Raw genomic sequence first — 12,674 nt, 5'->3', positions numbered from 1 at the left:
GCATTGCCAATTGGTCATCAGGTACGGTACCTGCGCCGCTGTGAGTGCGGCCCGCAATCGACCCCTTGCCCGCCGCTACCTGGGACTTGGTACATCTCGTACACCTCGCTTTGACCAGAGATATCACATATTGATTGAACAGAGGGTATAACGGGAGACAAGAGGTGGCCGCCCACGATAACGGCGAGCTTCTCACTGATAACGGCTATCGGTATCCAAGCAGTGGATCGAGCAGAGCCAAGCGACCGGATAGGCGCACTGCGCAAGAGCTCCATGCCCGATGCGCTCACTTCTTCTCCAGCGCCTCCTGAGCGAGAGCATCGAAGTCAACCCCCACCTTCTCCTTGCAAAAAGTCTTGCAGAAGTCGATCATCTGCTTGCCCAACACTCCATCCTTGTCTTGTGCCCAGGGCTCAGCCTTACCGATCTTCGTCTTGGGATCGAAATAAGTGCCATTGAGATTCTTCTCGTCGATCTCAGAAGACACGGCAGCGTAAATGGAGGAGCTGGCGCCTTCGGCGGGTGTGACGAGAAAAAATTTGGAACCGAGTGTCCTGAATACCTTGCCAAAGAAGCCATACGATTGGTCGAGGCCATTGTAAAGGCCTGTGTTGACGTAGCCTGGGTGGATGGAGAGGTGGCTGTGGCGAGGAGAGCAATTGATCGAGGGGAGGGCGCATATCACATGAGCTGGCGAGCTGCGCGCAGTAGTTTGTCGGGGTCATACGCACCTCATGTTCTCATTTGCAGTAAGCTGTTTCAGCTGATTAGCCAAGAGGATATTGCCGACCTTGCTCTTTCCATAACGGCCCCAGGTGCCTCCACAATCCTGGTTGACCTTCTCCAGATTCTCCCAACTGTGTTGCGGCAAACCTTTGCCGAACTTTGAGTGGGCAATGCTACTGAGCTGGACCATTCGCACGCTTCGCCCTGTACCTGCCAGCTTGCGAGCAGAGGTGACGAGGAGAGGCAAGAGCATGTAGGAGAGGAGAGCATGGCCGACGACATTGGTTCCACACTGGATCTCCAGACCTTGTTTGGTGAGGCTGTAAGGGACTGCCATGACGCCAGCATTGTTGATGAGCATGTCAAGATGATCTTCTTTGCTCTTGATAGTCTCGGCAGCCGCCTTGACAGATTCCAGATCCGCCAAATCGCACTGCACGTAGGTCCAGCGCTTGGCAGTCTCAGCGTCGTAGTCTTGACATCGCTGGAGAGCATCATCGTACTTCTGCTTGGATCTGCAGAGGACATAGACCTTGGCTCCGTGCTTTGCGATGCGCTGAGAGCAGATCTCACCTGCGGAAGAGGAGGGGGGGAGGGATGAGGGTGGTTGCTCCAAGCTTCAAGTTGTCCCTGCCGACTTACCAATGCCAGCGTTGCCTCCGGTGATGACGGCGACCTGGCCAGTGAGATCTTGCAAATTGTCGATGTCAAATGTCATTGTGATGGACTCGGGGTGGGATTGATACGGAGGATACGAAGCAAAGAAAGGGTAAGGTGGAGGAGCTGCAATGGATTATGCGCATTCACACGCGGAAATGCAGGAATCTGCCATCTTCAACCCCGCTGCGATGCGACCGAAGCTCGGATCGTCATTCTGACAGCAGTCCGACAGTCTAACCGTCAGATTATCCAGCGTGCCGATACATGACCAGGCTGGACCCAATTTTATTACACACGACTAGGCTTCACCATCGGAAGATCAGGATGATATTCAGGCAAACTCATGCTGTCGGTACCGGCATGTCTACGACACAATCGTCCGCTCATTGAAAGACGTATTGGGGGTCGGTACGCACCTCCGAAGTCCGTTCTCGAGGTCGCGCGATGTGACGGGTATACATCTGCTGCTATTCTCCAGCAGCGACAGTCTGTTTAGGCTAAGGTACATGGAAGCTGCTCAGGTACGGTCACTATGCTGCCGGGGCTTTCGCCCGGCCCGGCTGGTCGTTCGTTCGAGGAGACGCCGCACCCCGCCGAGCCAGGGGTCAAGGGACAGGGGGAGGGGGGGAGGGGTATAAGGGACCAGACATATCCTTTACAAAAGGCAGTGTGAGCACGCCCACGGACTCATGCCTTTCTCCCTGTCATCGTCGCTTCTGTAACACATCCAGCACAGTCTCCAATCAGTCTCGGAATGACTGCCTTCAGCCTCTTCGGTCTGGCTCTATTGCCAATCCTCGCTAATGCGGCTCCCCTCTTTGCCTCCCTTGGCACACCCGCCTCACGCGTCTTACCCTCGTCCGTCTCCTTGTTGTTCAACAACAACCTCAACTACACACAAGATGCCGACCACAGCTCCTTCTTGCTCCTGCACTCGCCGCAAACAAACATCTCCGAGGGCCAGGCAGCCTGCTCTTGGTTCTCAGAAAGCCTCCTGACCGCAGAGCAAGCTCGAGGCAATGCAAGTGACCTCACAGACCTACTACGCTACCACACCTACCGGGGTGATGTGGGCGCAGGTCAACACATCATGCTAGCAGACGCAACTGTAGCCTACAATGCCGAGACTGGCAAGCTCGTCTTTCTGAAACTGTACGAAGACAACCAGGTCTCGGCCCCTTGCTTGTGTACCCAGAGCGACCGACAGACGCTGGCATCACAGAGCAACGCTACCGCCGACAACACTGTGTCTGTGATCGATCCAGCAACAGGCAATGCATACAATGGCTACCGCAATCTCAAGTCCTTCCGCTTCCTGGGCATCCCGTACTCCAACGGGCCTGGCCGATGGGAATATGCGCAGGTCGAGGGCTCTAGAGGCGAGGTCTTCGAAGCCACCTCCTTCGCGTCACCATGCACTCAGACTGCCGTCGAGCGCTCAAGTGAAGACTGCCTCTACCTCAACATCTGGACCCCTTACCTTCCTGCGCCGGAAGCCGAAAAACACTTGAGCAAGAAGCCACTACGTCCGGTCTTCTTCTACCTTCATGGAGGAGCCTTTGTTTCTGGCGAGGGCTCGGACCCAATGGGAGAAGGAGCGAATGTCGTCTCCAGGGGCGACGTTGTCATGGTCTTCCCGAATTACCGCTTGAGCAACCTCGGCTTCCTCAACATCCCTGGCACGAACATCACAGGCAACTATGGAATCGCTGATCAGATGACAGCTCTGGAGTGGGTCAGGCAAAACATCGAAGGTGAGTCGGCCATGGCAACTTTGGCATTGGTTCCTCGAACCGATTGACTGACCTTTTTGCTCATCCATTTCCTAGTCTTTGGAGGTGACCCCAATCACATTGTGATTCACGGCGACAGCGCAGGAGCAGCTTCCGTACAAGCTATGCTGCATAGCCCAGTAGCGAGAGGCAAATTCGTCGGAGCGATCATCAGCTCCAATCCAGGCGGCCACTATGGCAATGAGTACTCGAGATACCTGACCCCTGAAGCAGCTTACAACAAGGTCGGAATAGTCAACATCCAGCAGGCAGGATGTGTGAAAGATGACCTCGCCGAAACAGTAGCTTGTCTGAAGGCGCTCCCCGCCAAGGACCTGGTCGCCAAGACTTTCGCGACCCTCAGCAACGACAGTCAAGCTCATTACATCATTCAGGATGGTCATTACATCACGTCAGAACATCTGCAGGTGACAGACCCTTCCCAGGTTGCCCAGGTCCCAATCATGATTGGAACTACTGCCGACGACGGAGCTCCTTTCCTCAACTTCAATGACTCTGGCACTACCAGAAAGCAGGCCATCGATGCCGTCCTGGCAAATCAGAGCAATCCATCTGCAGCATTCGAAGCAGCCGTGTCCGCCGATAAGGCTCTCTTCCCACTCCCTACAGCGACAAACAATGCATCTCTCAATGCCTTCAATCTCACCGCCACCATCTTCACCGACATCACCTTCAGGTGCGTCGGCCAAGCAACGGCATACAGCGCCGCCAAGCACAGAACCTTTCCCCGCGTGTACAGCTATCAATTCCTGCGCACCTACCAGCAATACTTCAGACTACCCCACGAAGTCTGTGATAGCAGACTGGGCTCGTTCCGCTGCCATGGTGGTGATCTGCTGTACTACTTTGGGACCCTGGACCAATTCGGTTCCCCATACAGGGACGGCAAGGATCTCCTCTTTGGCAGGCTGGTCATGGATCACTGGACGAGCTTTGTGCGTCACCTCGACCCGAACCCTTCAAAGGAGTACCTAGCTGCGAGGGGCAAGGCGTACAAGACGACGGCTGACGCGCTTGCGAAGACCGGAAGATGGGAGCCTGTGGACGTGGCCGGGAAGAGGTCGCTGAGACTGCTCGATTGGCCTTCGAGGCAGAGCGATTTCGACAGGGTCAAGCAGTGCGAGGTGGAGGGTCTACCAAGTGAGTAGCACGGCGAACTTCCCACTGCTGCACTCATCACGAGATCCCTCGCTGACAATGTCCCTCTTTTCCTCTCCTTTGTCAGTCTCGACCTACTGGGAGAACTCAGGCTAGAGTTACTCTATATGCTTTCATAGTATACATTGTTCTGATGGAGCAAGTGACATGCGACCCGAATCTACAGACCCGTCGTGGCGTCTAGTAATGCGATACCCCTTCTGGTCCTCTCACTACAATACCGTGTCCATTCTCAACTTCTCTGACTGTGTGTGTATGTGTTTGCAGCTGGCTCTCTACCACCCCTCTTCCTATTTATGACCCTTCGGATTTTCAGCTTTTGCATAACGTTTTGTTGCTCTACTTCATCTCAGAACAGTCTAGGCCGACGTGACGGAATTGTCATCGCAGCTAAACGCGCTGGTGATGCTCCCCGTATCATAAGCCGAAATGATTCCCTCTACACTTCCGTAGGTACCACCACCCAGTAGGAAAAGTCCACAGACGATGAGGATGATAGCCCAGATGAATGTCCCCTTGCGCTTCCAGGTCGAAGTTGGGTCACTCCACGTGAAGGTGTAGGAGCGCTTCAACCACGAGGAGCGAGAGACTTCGGAAGGAGTGTCCATCTTCACACCTCGCATTGCGGCATTTGCCTCTTCCTCGTGGGCGATGAGGTAAAGAGCTGTGAATCCTACCATCATCACGGCAAAGAGGGCTCCGACGGTGGCTCCGATGAGGGAGAGGAGACTGTCGAAGATGGGGATGGAGGCGGCGAGGATAAAGGAGAGGGCCAGACAGCTGATGTTGCTCATGATCCAAGTGCCCCAATGCACGGTTGATCCGGCGGTCAAATGACGGGTACCACGGAGAGCCCTGACGAAGATGAGTTTGGCGGCCATGTGGGTGTACATGATCGAGGTGATCAGAACGGCAGGAATGGCCAGACCGTAGCAGATTCGCTTGAAGAGTTCACCAGCCGATGCCAGAGCTGGCGAGGTGAGGAATTGACCGGCTTTGGCGTAGACGATGATACCAATGACAAAGTACATTCCAATGATGAATCCTTGACCAGCAAGAACCGCCCTGGTGAAGTCCTGGGGACGTCTCATCTCGGCAGCGACTCCGAAAAAGGCAATGTTACCCAGGAGAGCAAAGAGCTGGGTGACAATGGCTGACATGGCTTCTGCAAATGTCGCATCTGTGTTTACAGCCAAGACCTCGACTTTTCCAGTTTGACCAAACTCGGTGAGGGGGAAAGTCTCCGTGAGCATGGCAATGACCAAAGTGAAGATGGAAATGACGACGGAAGCGATTCCGATCCAGCCGATCCAGGCTACCTTTGTCAACTGGCGACAACTGGTTCCAACAATGAGAGCCACTGCGGCTGCTACACCTACCCAGCCCATGGTGCAAATAGCGTGCAAGGATACGGCATTGAGGGCAATGCTGGTGGTGAGGAGCCCAGATCCAGCAACCATGACCAGGAGGACCCAGTAGAAGAATCCAAAGACCTCAGCTGCAATCGCATTGCCTCCGCAAAGGATTCTTCCCAGCTCTGTCGGAGAGTGAATCTCTGGGTGAAGCATACGAATATGACCCGAGAGGATACCTCCATAGGTGGTGAAGATGGAGAGGATGGTAAGGGAGATGAGTCCGGGGACGAAGCCGAGGGAGGCAAATGTACCTGGAATACCCAAGAGTCCAATTCCGATTTGCAGCTTGGCAATGATGACACCTGCGTGAGGCCAGGTGAGACCCTTGAAGTCAACTTGGCCGGGACCAGAGGCGGCAAAGACGTCGGTCTCGCCGTAGACCTTGGCGTCGTGGCTGCCTCCACCGACTTGAGTCTCCAGGTCGTCTGAGTGTGACTCATGGAGGTCTACTTCGGGCTTCTGATTGGCCCTGTAGGGAGAAGCAACCTTGACTTCGTCCATTGTTGTGAAGTGAGAGAGAGGAAGAGGGTGGAAGAGGGTGACAGAGAATGAGCAACGCAGAAGGAACAGAGAGATGAAGACGAAGGGAGGGAAGCGGAGGGAAGGAAGAGGGACCGTGGGGTGTCAGGAAGCCTGCTGGCGAGGAAATGCTGCACGAAGAGGAAGAAGAAGAAGAGGGAGGAGCTGGGGTGGAAATGCAAACAAGCTCAAATATAACCCTCTAGTGCTGACCCGTGCAAAGGGGGAGATAAAGCAGGCATCCTTGGCATGCTGTGCTTCTCTCTGGCGTCCTGCCGACCTCAACAGAGGTGATGCAGATCCAAGCCTCTGTTGGCCTCGCCTTGCTCCTGCACCCGATATACACGGCTCCCCCGCATCAGGTACCTGGGAGGAGGAGACCCTCGTGACCTCTTCTAACTTATTTTCTCCTGCAGTGTCGCGTCCATTTCTTCCTGCCTGCACCCTGAGATCCCGTCCTTCTTCCTTCTTTTTGTTTTTTTTTGGGCTGCCAGGCGCTGAGCCTCACGGCCACTTGAACTGGGCGCCAAGGCTTCCTTCCCGTAGGCTCAGCTTGGCAGCAGCAGCAGCCTCCACCTCAACTCCGCACGTCGGGCATATCCCGCCGGCCCTATTCCCCGGTCAAGGCTCAGCAAGGTTCACACCCTCGGCATCGTACACTACACTCGTACACCAAAGTAGCAAAGGCGCCCCTCTTCCCCAAAGACGCACAGTGATCAAACCAGTAGATGCAGAGATTACAGGTGAGACTGACATTCCGTAGACTTGATATGCGAGATATCGGCACAGATCCGCCTTATCTCACTGCCAACCCTGTTCCTGCTCCTTCCCATTCCTTTCGGGCACCTACAGCCCCACCCGATATCTCTAGGGCTGGCAGCTATTCTAGCCTCGCATGGATTGCGCAAAGGCTCCCTCTCTAGATCGGGAGCAGCAACCGCCTTCCTGGTGGGCTATCTGACGCTAGCCAACCCATTTCCCGGGTTCGGAGTTGTGCTCATAGCCTTCTACCTCACTGGAAGTAGAGCGACCAAGGTCAAGGCGGGAGTCAAAGCCACGTTGGAGAAGGAAGGGTATGAGGAGGCCGCAGCTGCAGACAAGGGAAAAGGGAAAGGGGCGAGCGAGCACAAGAGTGCTTCGGGTGGACAGAGGGATGCTTGGCAGGTGCTGAGCAATGGCCTGACGGGATGCTTGGGCGCCCTGGCATTCCGAGTATTGCATTCTGGAGAAGTCCCATCTGGGCATCTACCCGGGGCCAGTCAGGACGGACTCCTCTCCGCACTCTTCGGTACTTCTCAACCCGCAGTATGGGATGCTGGTCGAGGATTCTGTGCCCTCGACTCCGCGTCGGCCAATGGCTGGTCCAGAGCAATCACCATCTTCGTCCTCGGTCACTTTACCTGCTGCATGGGCGACGTCCTTGCCTCCGAGGTAAGTCGAGGCGACGCGAGAAGAACGACCATACTCAATACGATAGCTCAAGTGTGACATGCTTTTCTCCCCCAGCTCGGCATCCTTGCCTCCTCTCCCCCGCGTCTCCTCACATCACCCTGGCGCACCGTCCCTCCAGGAACCAATGGCGGCATCTCACTCTGGGGCACAACCGCCTCCGCTCTCGGAGGCAGCTTCATCGGTATTATCCTCCTCGGTTCTCTCGCCTACTGGAATTCAGCATGTCGCTCCAGTCTCGCCCTCTTCTCCTCACCTACCCAGGTGGTGTACATCCTGACCTTGGCGACCTTGGGTGGATTCGCGGGAAGCACGCTAGACTCGCTGCTGGGAGCTATCGCGCAACGGACTTGGTATAATATCAAGTCGAAGCAAGTCCTAGTGGGGAGACTACCCGAGGATGTAGCTCGTCAAGCAGGAGGAGGAGGAGGAGGAGGAGGAGGAGGAGGTGGCGGCGAGTGGGAGGTGATTACTGGGTGGGATCTACTCACGAATGGTCAGGTCAACTTCATCTCTTCTGCACTTACCGCGTTGGGACTTGCAGCCCTCGATGCATTCCTCCTAGCTGCCTAGGCTGGTGTCCGCTCGGTAACCCGCAAATCTTGTAACCTCATACCCGATCCCTTGAATGTTAGATGCATTGCAATCGATTGCAAGTCGTGGATCATGATGGTATCGATTGCAATTTGCAGTTGTTGGGAGGCGTATAGAAAAAAGAGCGAGACGTGCCCCGCCTGAGACAGGCAGGAAGTGGGGGGGGGGGGGGGGGGGGGGGGGGGGGGGGGGGGTGGGGGGGGGGGGGCAGAGGAGGGCCGGCGGGCATGTATACATACTACAACAGGATCTAAGCAGGCAGAGAGACAGACGAGAAGTTGAAGAGAAGAGACCAACAGGGAAATAAAGATGCGCTCTGACTGACGGACTGACTGGCTGGCTGGCTGTGACTGCCAATGTATCAGAGCGTGGCCCAAAGCGAGCAGCAAGCAATCGACGGATAGACGAAAGGACGGATGGATGGACGATGTCCTCCTCGTGCCGTCGCTAGACGAGCCCTATATCCATCGTCGACACTGTACTGCCATTCCTCTTCTCTCTATTCTGCGGCAGTCCAGCATCCCTTGCGTGACTTGGGCGCCGTGGTCCATCAAGGGGAAGACCACTGCTGATGGATCCGGGCGAATCCTCATCCAATAAGCCGGACCCGTACCCGGAGCTCCTCTCTTCACCAGGAGTCCTTGGAAGAGCTTTTGTCGAAAGAGCCTTCCTTAGAGCATTTCGACTCGCACTCGCACTCGCGCTCGCACTTGCGCTGGCAGCCTGCGCTTTGCCAGGTCCAAAAGTGGGAGAAGAAGCGCCCATATGGCTCTGCCGTATCGCTGCGCTGGTGGTATTGGTCTCCCTGGCTTCAAAGTGCTGATGCAAAGGACTGCCACGCGTTGAAGAGGGAGAGCTGGGCGGTTCCCCTCGACGGCTTCTGAAGCGTGGCCAGGTACCGCTGCCGGGGGCACTACTACTGCCACTGCCGCTGCCACTGCCATTGCCATTGAGGTGGCCCGGACTGCTACCGAGTTCATTCTTGCGCCCCGGGGAGCTAGACATGTTGATCGCGGCTGCGGCGGCAGCTGCAGCTGCTGCTTCTTCTCGCTGCAAAGAAGATCGCAGGTAGGCCATTTTGATTTCTTCAGAGGCCGTCTGCGAGCCACGCCCTTGCACACGTGGCGCAATCGCCTCGTCCGAATCCAACGACCTCACCAGAGATGCCGTGTGGGGTTCGAGGGAAAGGTACAGGAGAGCGTCGTTGAGATCGTTTTCCCGGGAGGAAGAGGGCGACATTGCTGCCGAGGAGGTTCGCGGAGGCGTGATGACTTTGCGTGACGATTTGAACTGGAAGGGATGGACTCCTGCGCGGAAATTGTGCGGAATTGGAGTGCGAGTAGGTTCCAAGTGTCGCCCGGGTGAAGGTAGTGGCGAGGGGAGGGAGGCCAAGCGATACTCGTGACCTCGAGTGAAGGAGACTTCATCGCGGCCGTAGTCTACGCTTTCTGACTGCCGGTCGGATCCCCTGTAGTCGGAAAGGATGGAGCCGTCTGGCACGGACAGGGAGTCTTTACGCAGGCTGCCCCTGCCTGATCCTACAGGAGTACCCGGCATACTCGGATGCCGTTCTGATCCTTCAGGTCCTTGCACTAGATTGGAAGAGATGTTCGTTGCGACACCCTTCTTCACCATCTTCAGGAAGCGGCCTTTTCGAGCACGCTCAGGATCGAGAAGTGTAGCCGAGCAGACGAAAGAGACGGGTCGCAAGACCCTCTCCGGGACATCTTCACCACGGTAGATGGAGCTGATCTCATAGCTGAAGCGCCATCCTACTTTACCACTGCGTTCAAGGCCAGACACCTGATGCAAGCCATTCACCTCTACAGAGAGAGCTGCTTGTCTTGTCAGTAGGTCTGCCTTGGTATCCTCGCCAATACCTAGATGACGAAGGATGGGGGCAGTGTCGATGGGCGAAAAGTAGGCAGCACCAAGTGGGCCAGACACCTCAGAGCGTGCAAATTCCAGCAAACCCACGTCGTCCTCAGCCGGTTGAGCCCCCTTGCCCGCGCTGGTGGGGCGTGAAGACCCTCTCTTGGTGATGGTTGGGGGAGAGCCGCCGTTACCCGTCGCTAGTGAGTCGAGACGCCCAAAGGGATCGTAGGAGAGGTAGGGCATCCGCAAAGCCACTTCTCTCGAGCCTCCCTGATCTACGTACAGCGTGAGGCCCTCAGAGAGGTACGAAGACCAATCGCCTTTGGTCTTGGATTTAGAAGGAGTCCGAACAAGACGCTTGCTAGTTGCCTGTGACTGTGACAAGCTAGCCACCGATCCTTTGCGAGATTTTTGCGACGAGGAGCGGGACAGGACAGAGCCCAAGCGACTGACTTGCGACTGTCTGGTCAGCCCCAATGCTGAAGGCGATGTAGGGACCTCATCATGGGGAAGCTCTGATCTGGCATCGTTGCGCAATTGCAGTAGACGTAGAGCAGGTGAGATCGAGCCGCGCGATGAGCCCCGCGGTCCTAGCTGTTCTCCTTCCGGTACACAAAGTGACGCTTTTCTGGCAGCTGTCACAGTCTCATCTGGCGCATGCCAAGAGGCTTGCAGCTTTGGGACAGAGAGAGCTCGTAGCCTTGTCTTGAAAAACTGATCCTCTCTCGGTAGGACTCTACTCGCCTTTGGCGACTCGGGCGAGCCTTGGTGGACAAAGGTCAGGGGCGAATGCTTGGGACGAAGCGGAGAGCGCGGCGATGCTTTCCCATAGTCGTAGGTCTGTGTCGACAGCGATGAGTGCCGGCCGTTTTCGAGAATCGCACTCGCCACTGCGGTGTCAGAGCGGCCAACGAAAGAAGAGCCACGAGGCGGGTATAAATTGCGATTCTTGGCAGGGCTTGTAACGGAAGATCCTCTTGCTTGTGAGGGAGGCCTTGCGCTACTTGGAGAATACTGGACAGACGGAAGACTGCCCTGGTATTGCCTCGATGGGACAGCAGGAGAAAGTGCTCCCCCTTCCGTCGTTGCTGACGCCACATCAGGCCTCCAGTCCTCCACTGGGAAAGTCGAAGGAGAGTCTTGCTGCCCGGCATATTGCAATTCTGTCTTTCTCGTGCGTTCTCCAGATAATGACCCAGCCTCCTGGCTCGTCCCTAGTACCGACGGCTCTCCTAGCCGGTCGCGCCTCTCATCCGTCGAAATGTAATACTCTTGCCCGCCTGCAGGCGCTGAGAGCATCGTATAATCTGTCCCAAAGAATTTCTCAGCGCGAGAGTAGAGGGAGCCATGCTGCCGGTCAATGCTCTGGACTTCTGGCCTCTGAACACCGCCCGAAGTGCCAACTGCTTGAGATTGGCGCGAAGGCCGTGACGGAAGGCTCTTTTCCGTCATGGGAGTCCTGAGGTCTATACTCATTGTGTCTTGTGACTGTGAGGGACTTGTACAGGAAGACGGCGCGAGCGTAGAGACGTCCCCTGCAGAAAGAGGATTCGTCGTAGGAGTGGAAGCCGAAGGCGTGTGTCGAAGGGGAGTAGAGAAAGCGATGGGCGTGACTTGCAAGGTGGCGGGCTTCTTTAGCTTGAAGCCTCGAGCTGATCCTTGGGAATCACGGTGAGAGCTCGTGACACTATTCTCCGTAGGGTATCTGATCATGGACTGTTTCATGAGCCTATCTGCATCTCCGTGCTCGTCTGTTGTCAGCTCAGCAGCAGCAGCTCTCGCCGCTGCAGAGGAGGCCGAAGAGGCAAAGCTGAGCCTGGGAGATTCTGGGCCATTCGGGATACTCCTGACATTAGTTGCCCATGGGTTCACAAAGTGGGACGAAGCGCTGCGACTTTCACGTCTCCGGGGTATAGCAGCGGGCGATATGGAAGGTCTTGCCTCCCAGCTTGGCCCGGCAGATGATGCAGACGAGCTAGCCGTCGAGGATCTTGCATGGGAAGGCAGCGATGAGCTTGGCAGCCCAACAGCGTCTCCCCCTTTGCTGCCATCGAAGAAGAGGGGTACCTCGGCTGAGCTCCATACGCTGTTGAGGCTTTCGCTGCGCGATAGGGATACTGAGTGATCCTCGAGAATGAGATCGTCCCGTGCAGCTGGGACGTGTACCTCGGGAGGGTCATGAAGGTGAGGAAGCATCGAAAAGGACATTTGAGCGGCCGGAGCCTCGCCACCAGGAGGAAGAATTGGCGGCTTAGTCTCGTTCAGCACATACTTGAAGACCAGGAAGAGGCAGATAGGCAGTCCCTCGAAGGTAGGGTTGCAGCTGCAATGCTGCGAGCGCTAGGCAAGAAGCAGCCGTTGGGTGAGACCGGCGATGAGCTTCCGATGCTCTACAGCAGTGGAGCAAGTGCGGAAAGCGGATGAAAAAGCAGGAACAGGAGCCGGAGGAGCGGACCGCTTAGTATAATCAATAGGGCTGCTGATG

General features: G+C 56.1%; 5 protein-coding genes across 5 annotated transcripts; 2 read left to right on the top strand and 3 right to left on the bottom strand.

Moving 5' to 3' along the window:
- Window positions 1-286: 286 nt before the first annotated feature.
- On the bottom strand, window positions 287-1,444 carry BCV69DRAFT_275537 (NAD(P)-binding protein; the record flags this gene model as incomplete). Its single annotated transcript, XM_025491080.1, has 3 exons — window positions 287-641; window positions 732-1,299; window positions 1,369-1,444. 3 exons carry the CDS (start codon window positions 1,442-1,444, stop codon window positions 287-289), a joined length of 999 nt encoding a protein of 332 aa, XP_025351412.1.
- A 583-nt stretch (window positions 1,445-2,027) lies between these two features.
- On the top strand, window positions 2,028-4,605 carry BCV69DRAFT_24354 (alpha/beta-hydrolase). Its single transcript, XM_025490075.1, has 4 exons — window positions 2,028-2,055; window positions 2,134-3,140; window positions 3,216-4,319; window positions 4,405-4,605. Exons 2-4 carry the CDS (start codon window positions 2,141-2,143, stop codon window positions 4,431-4,433), a joined length of 2,133 nt encoding a protein of 710 aa, XP_025351411.1. The 5' UTR covers window positions 2,028-2,055; window positions 2,134-2,140; the 3' UTR covers window positions 4,434-4,605.
- BCV69DRAFT_280143 (hypothetical protein) lies at window positions 4,443-6,672 on the bottom strand. The gene has a single exon (XM_025491504.1). It carries the CDS (start codon window positions 6,251-6,253, stop codon window positions 4,697-4,699), a length of 1,557 nt encoding a protein of 518 aa, XP_025351410.1. The 5' UTR covers window positions 6,254-6,672; the 3' UTR covers window positions 4,443-4,696.
- A 271-nt stretch (window positions 6,673-6,943) lies between these two features.
- On the top strand, window positions 6,944-7,902 carry BCV69DRAFT_280142 (hypothetical protein). The gene is made up of 2 exons (XM_025491503.1): window positions 6,944-7,014; window positions 7,124-7,902. The coding sequence occupies exons 1-2, from the start codon at window positions 7,000-7,002 to the stop codon at window positions 7,757-7,759; spliced, it is 651 nt and encodes a 216-aa protein (XP_025351409.1). The 5' UTR covers window positions 6,944-6,999; the 3' UTR covers window positions 7,760-7,902.
- A 579-nt stretch (window positions 7,903-8,481) lies between these two features.
- On the bottom strand, window positions 8,482-12,642 carry BCV69DRAFT_24260 (hypothetical protein). Its single transcript, XM_025490039.1, has one exon. The coding sequence runs from the start codon at window positions 12,395-12,397 to the stop codon at window positions 8,762-8,764; it is 3,636 nt and encodes a 1,211-aa protein (XP_025351408.1). The 5' UTR covers window positions 12,398-12,642; the 3' UTR covers window positions 8,482-8,761.
- Window positions 12,643-12,674: the final 32 nt, after the last annotated feature.

This window comes from Pseudomicrostroma glucosiphilum (genome assembly GCF_003144135.1).
Source record: "Pseudomicrostroma glucosiphilum strain MCA 4718 unplaced genomic scaffold BCV69scaffold_1, whole genome shotgun sequence".
Classification (NCBI taxonomy): domain Eukaryota; kingdom Fungi; phylum Basidiomycota; class Exobasidiomycetes; order Microstromatales; family Microstromataceae; genus Microstroma; species Microstroma glucosiphilum.
This window is presented reverse-complemented; position numbering and strand designations above follow the sequence as displayed.

What these genes read in the sequence shown, in the direction of transcription:
- BCV69DRAFT_280143 (XM_025491504.1), bottom strand. Translation starts at nt 6,253, where the DNA reads ATGGACGAAGTCAAGGTTGCTTCTCCCTACAGGGCCAATCAGAAGCCC.
- BCV69DRAFT_24260 (XM_025490039.1), bottom strand. Translation starts at nt 12,397, where the DNA reads ATGTCCTTTTCGATGCTTCCTCACCTTCATGACCCTCCCGAGGTACAC.
- BCV69DRAFT_24354 (XM_025490075.1), top strand. Translation starts at nt 2,141, where the DNA reads ATGACTGCCTTCAGCCTCTTCGGTCTGGCTCTATTGCCAATCCTCGCT. An exon ending in GGTCAGGCAAAACATCGAAG is followed by an intron (nt 3,141 to 3,215) that starts GTGAGTCGGCCA and finishes TCCATTTCCTAG; the next exon opens with TCTTTGGAGGTGACCCCAAT. An exon ending in CGAGGTGGAGGGTCTACCAA is followed by an intron (nt 4,320 to 4,404) that starts GTGAGTAGCACG and finishes CTCCTTTGTCAG; the next exon opens with TCTCGACCTACTGGGAGAAC.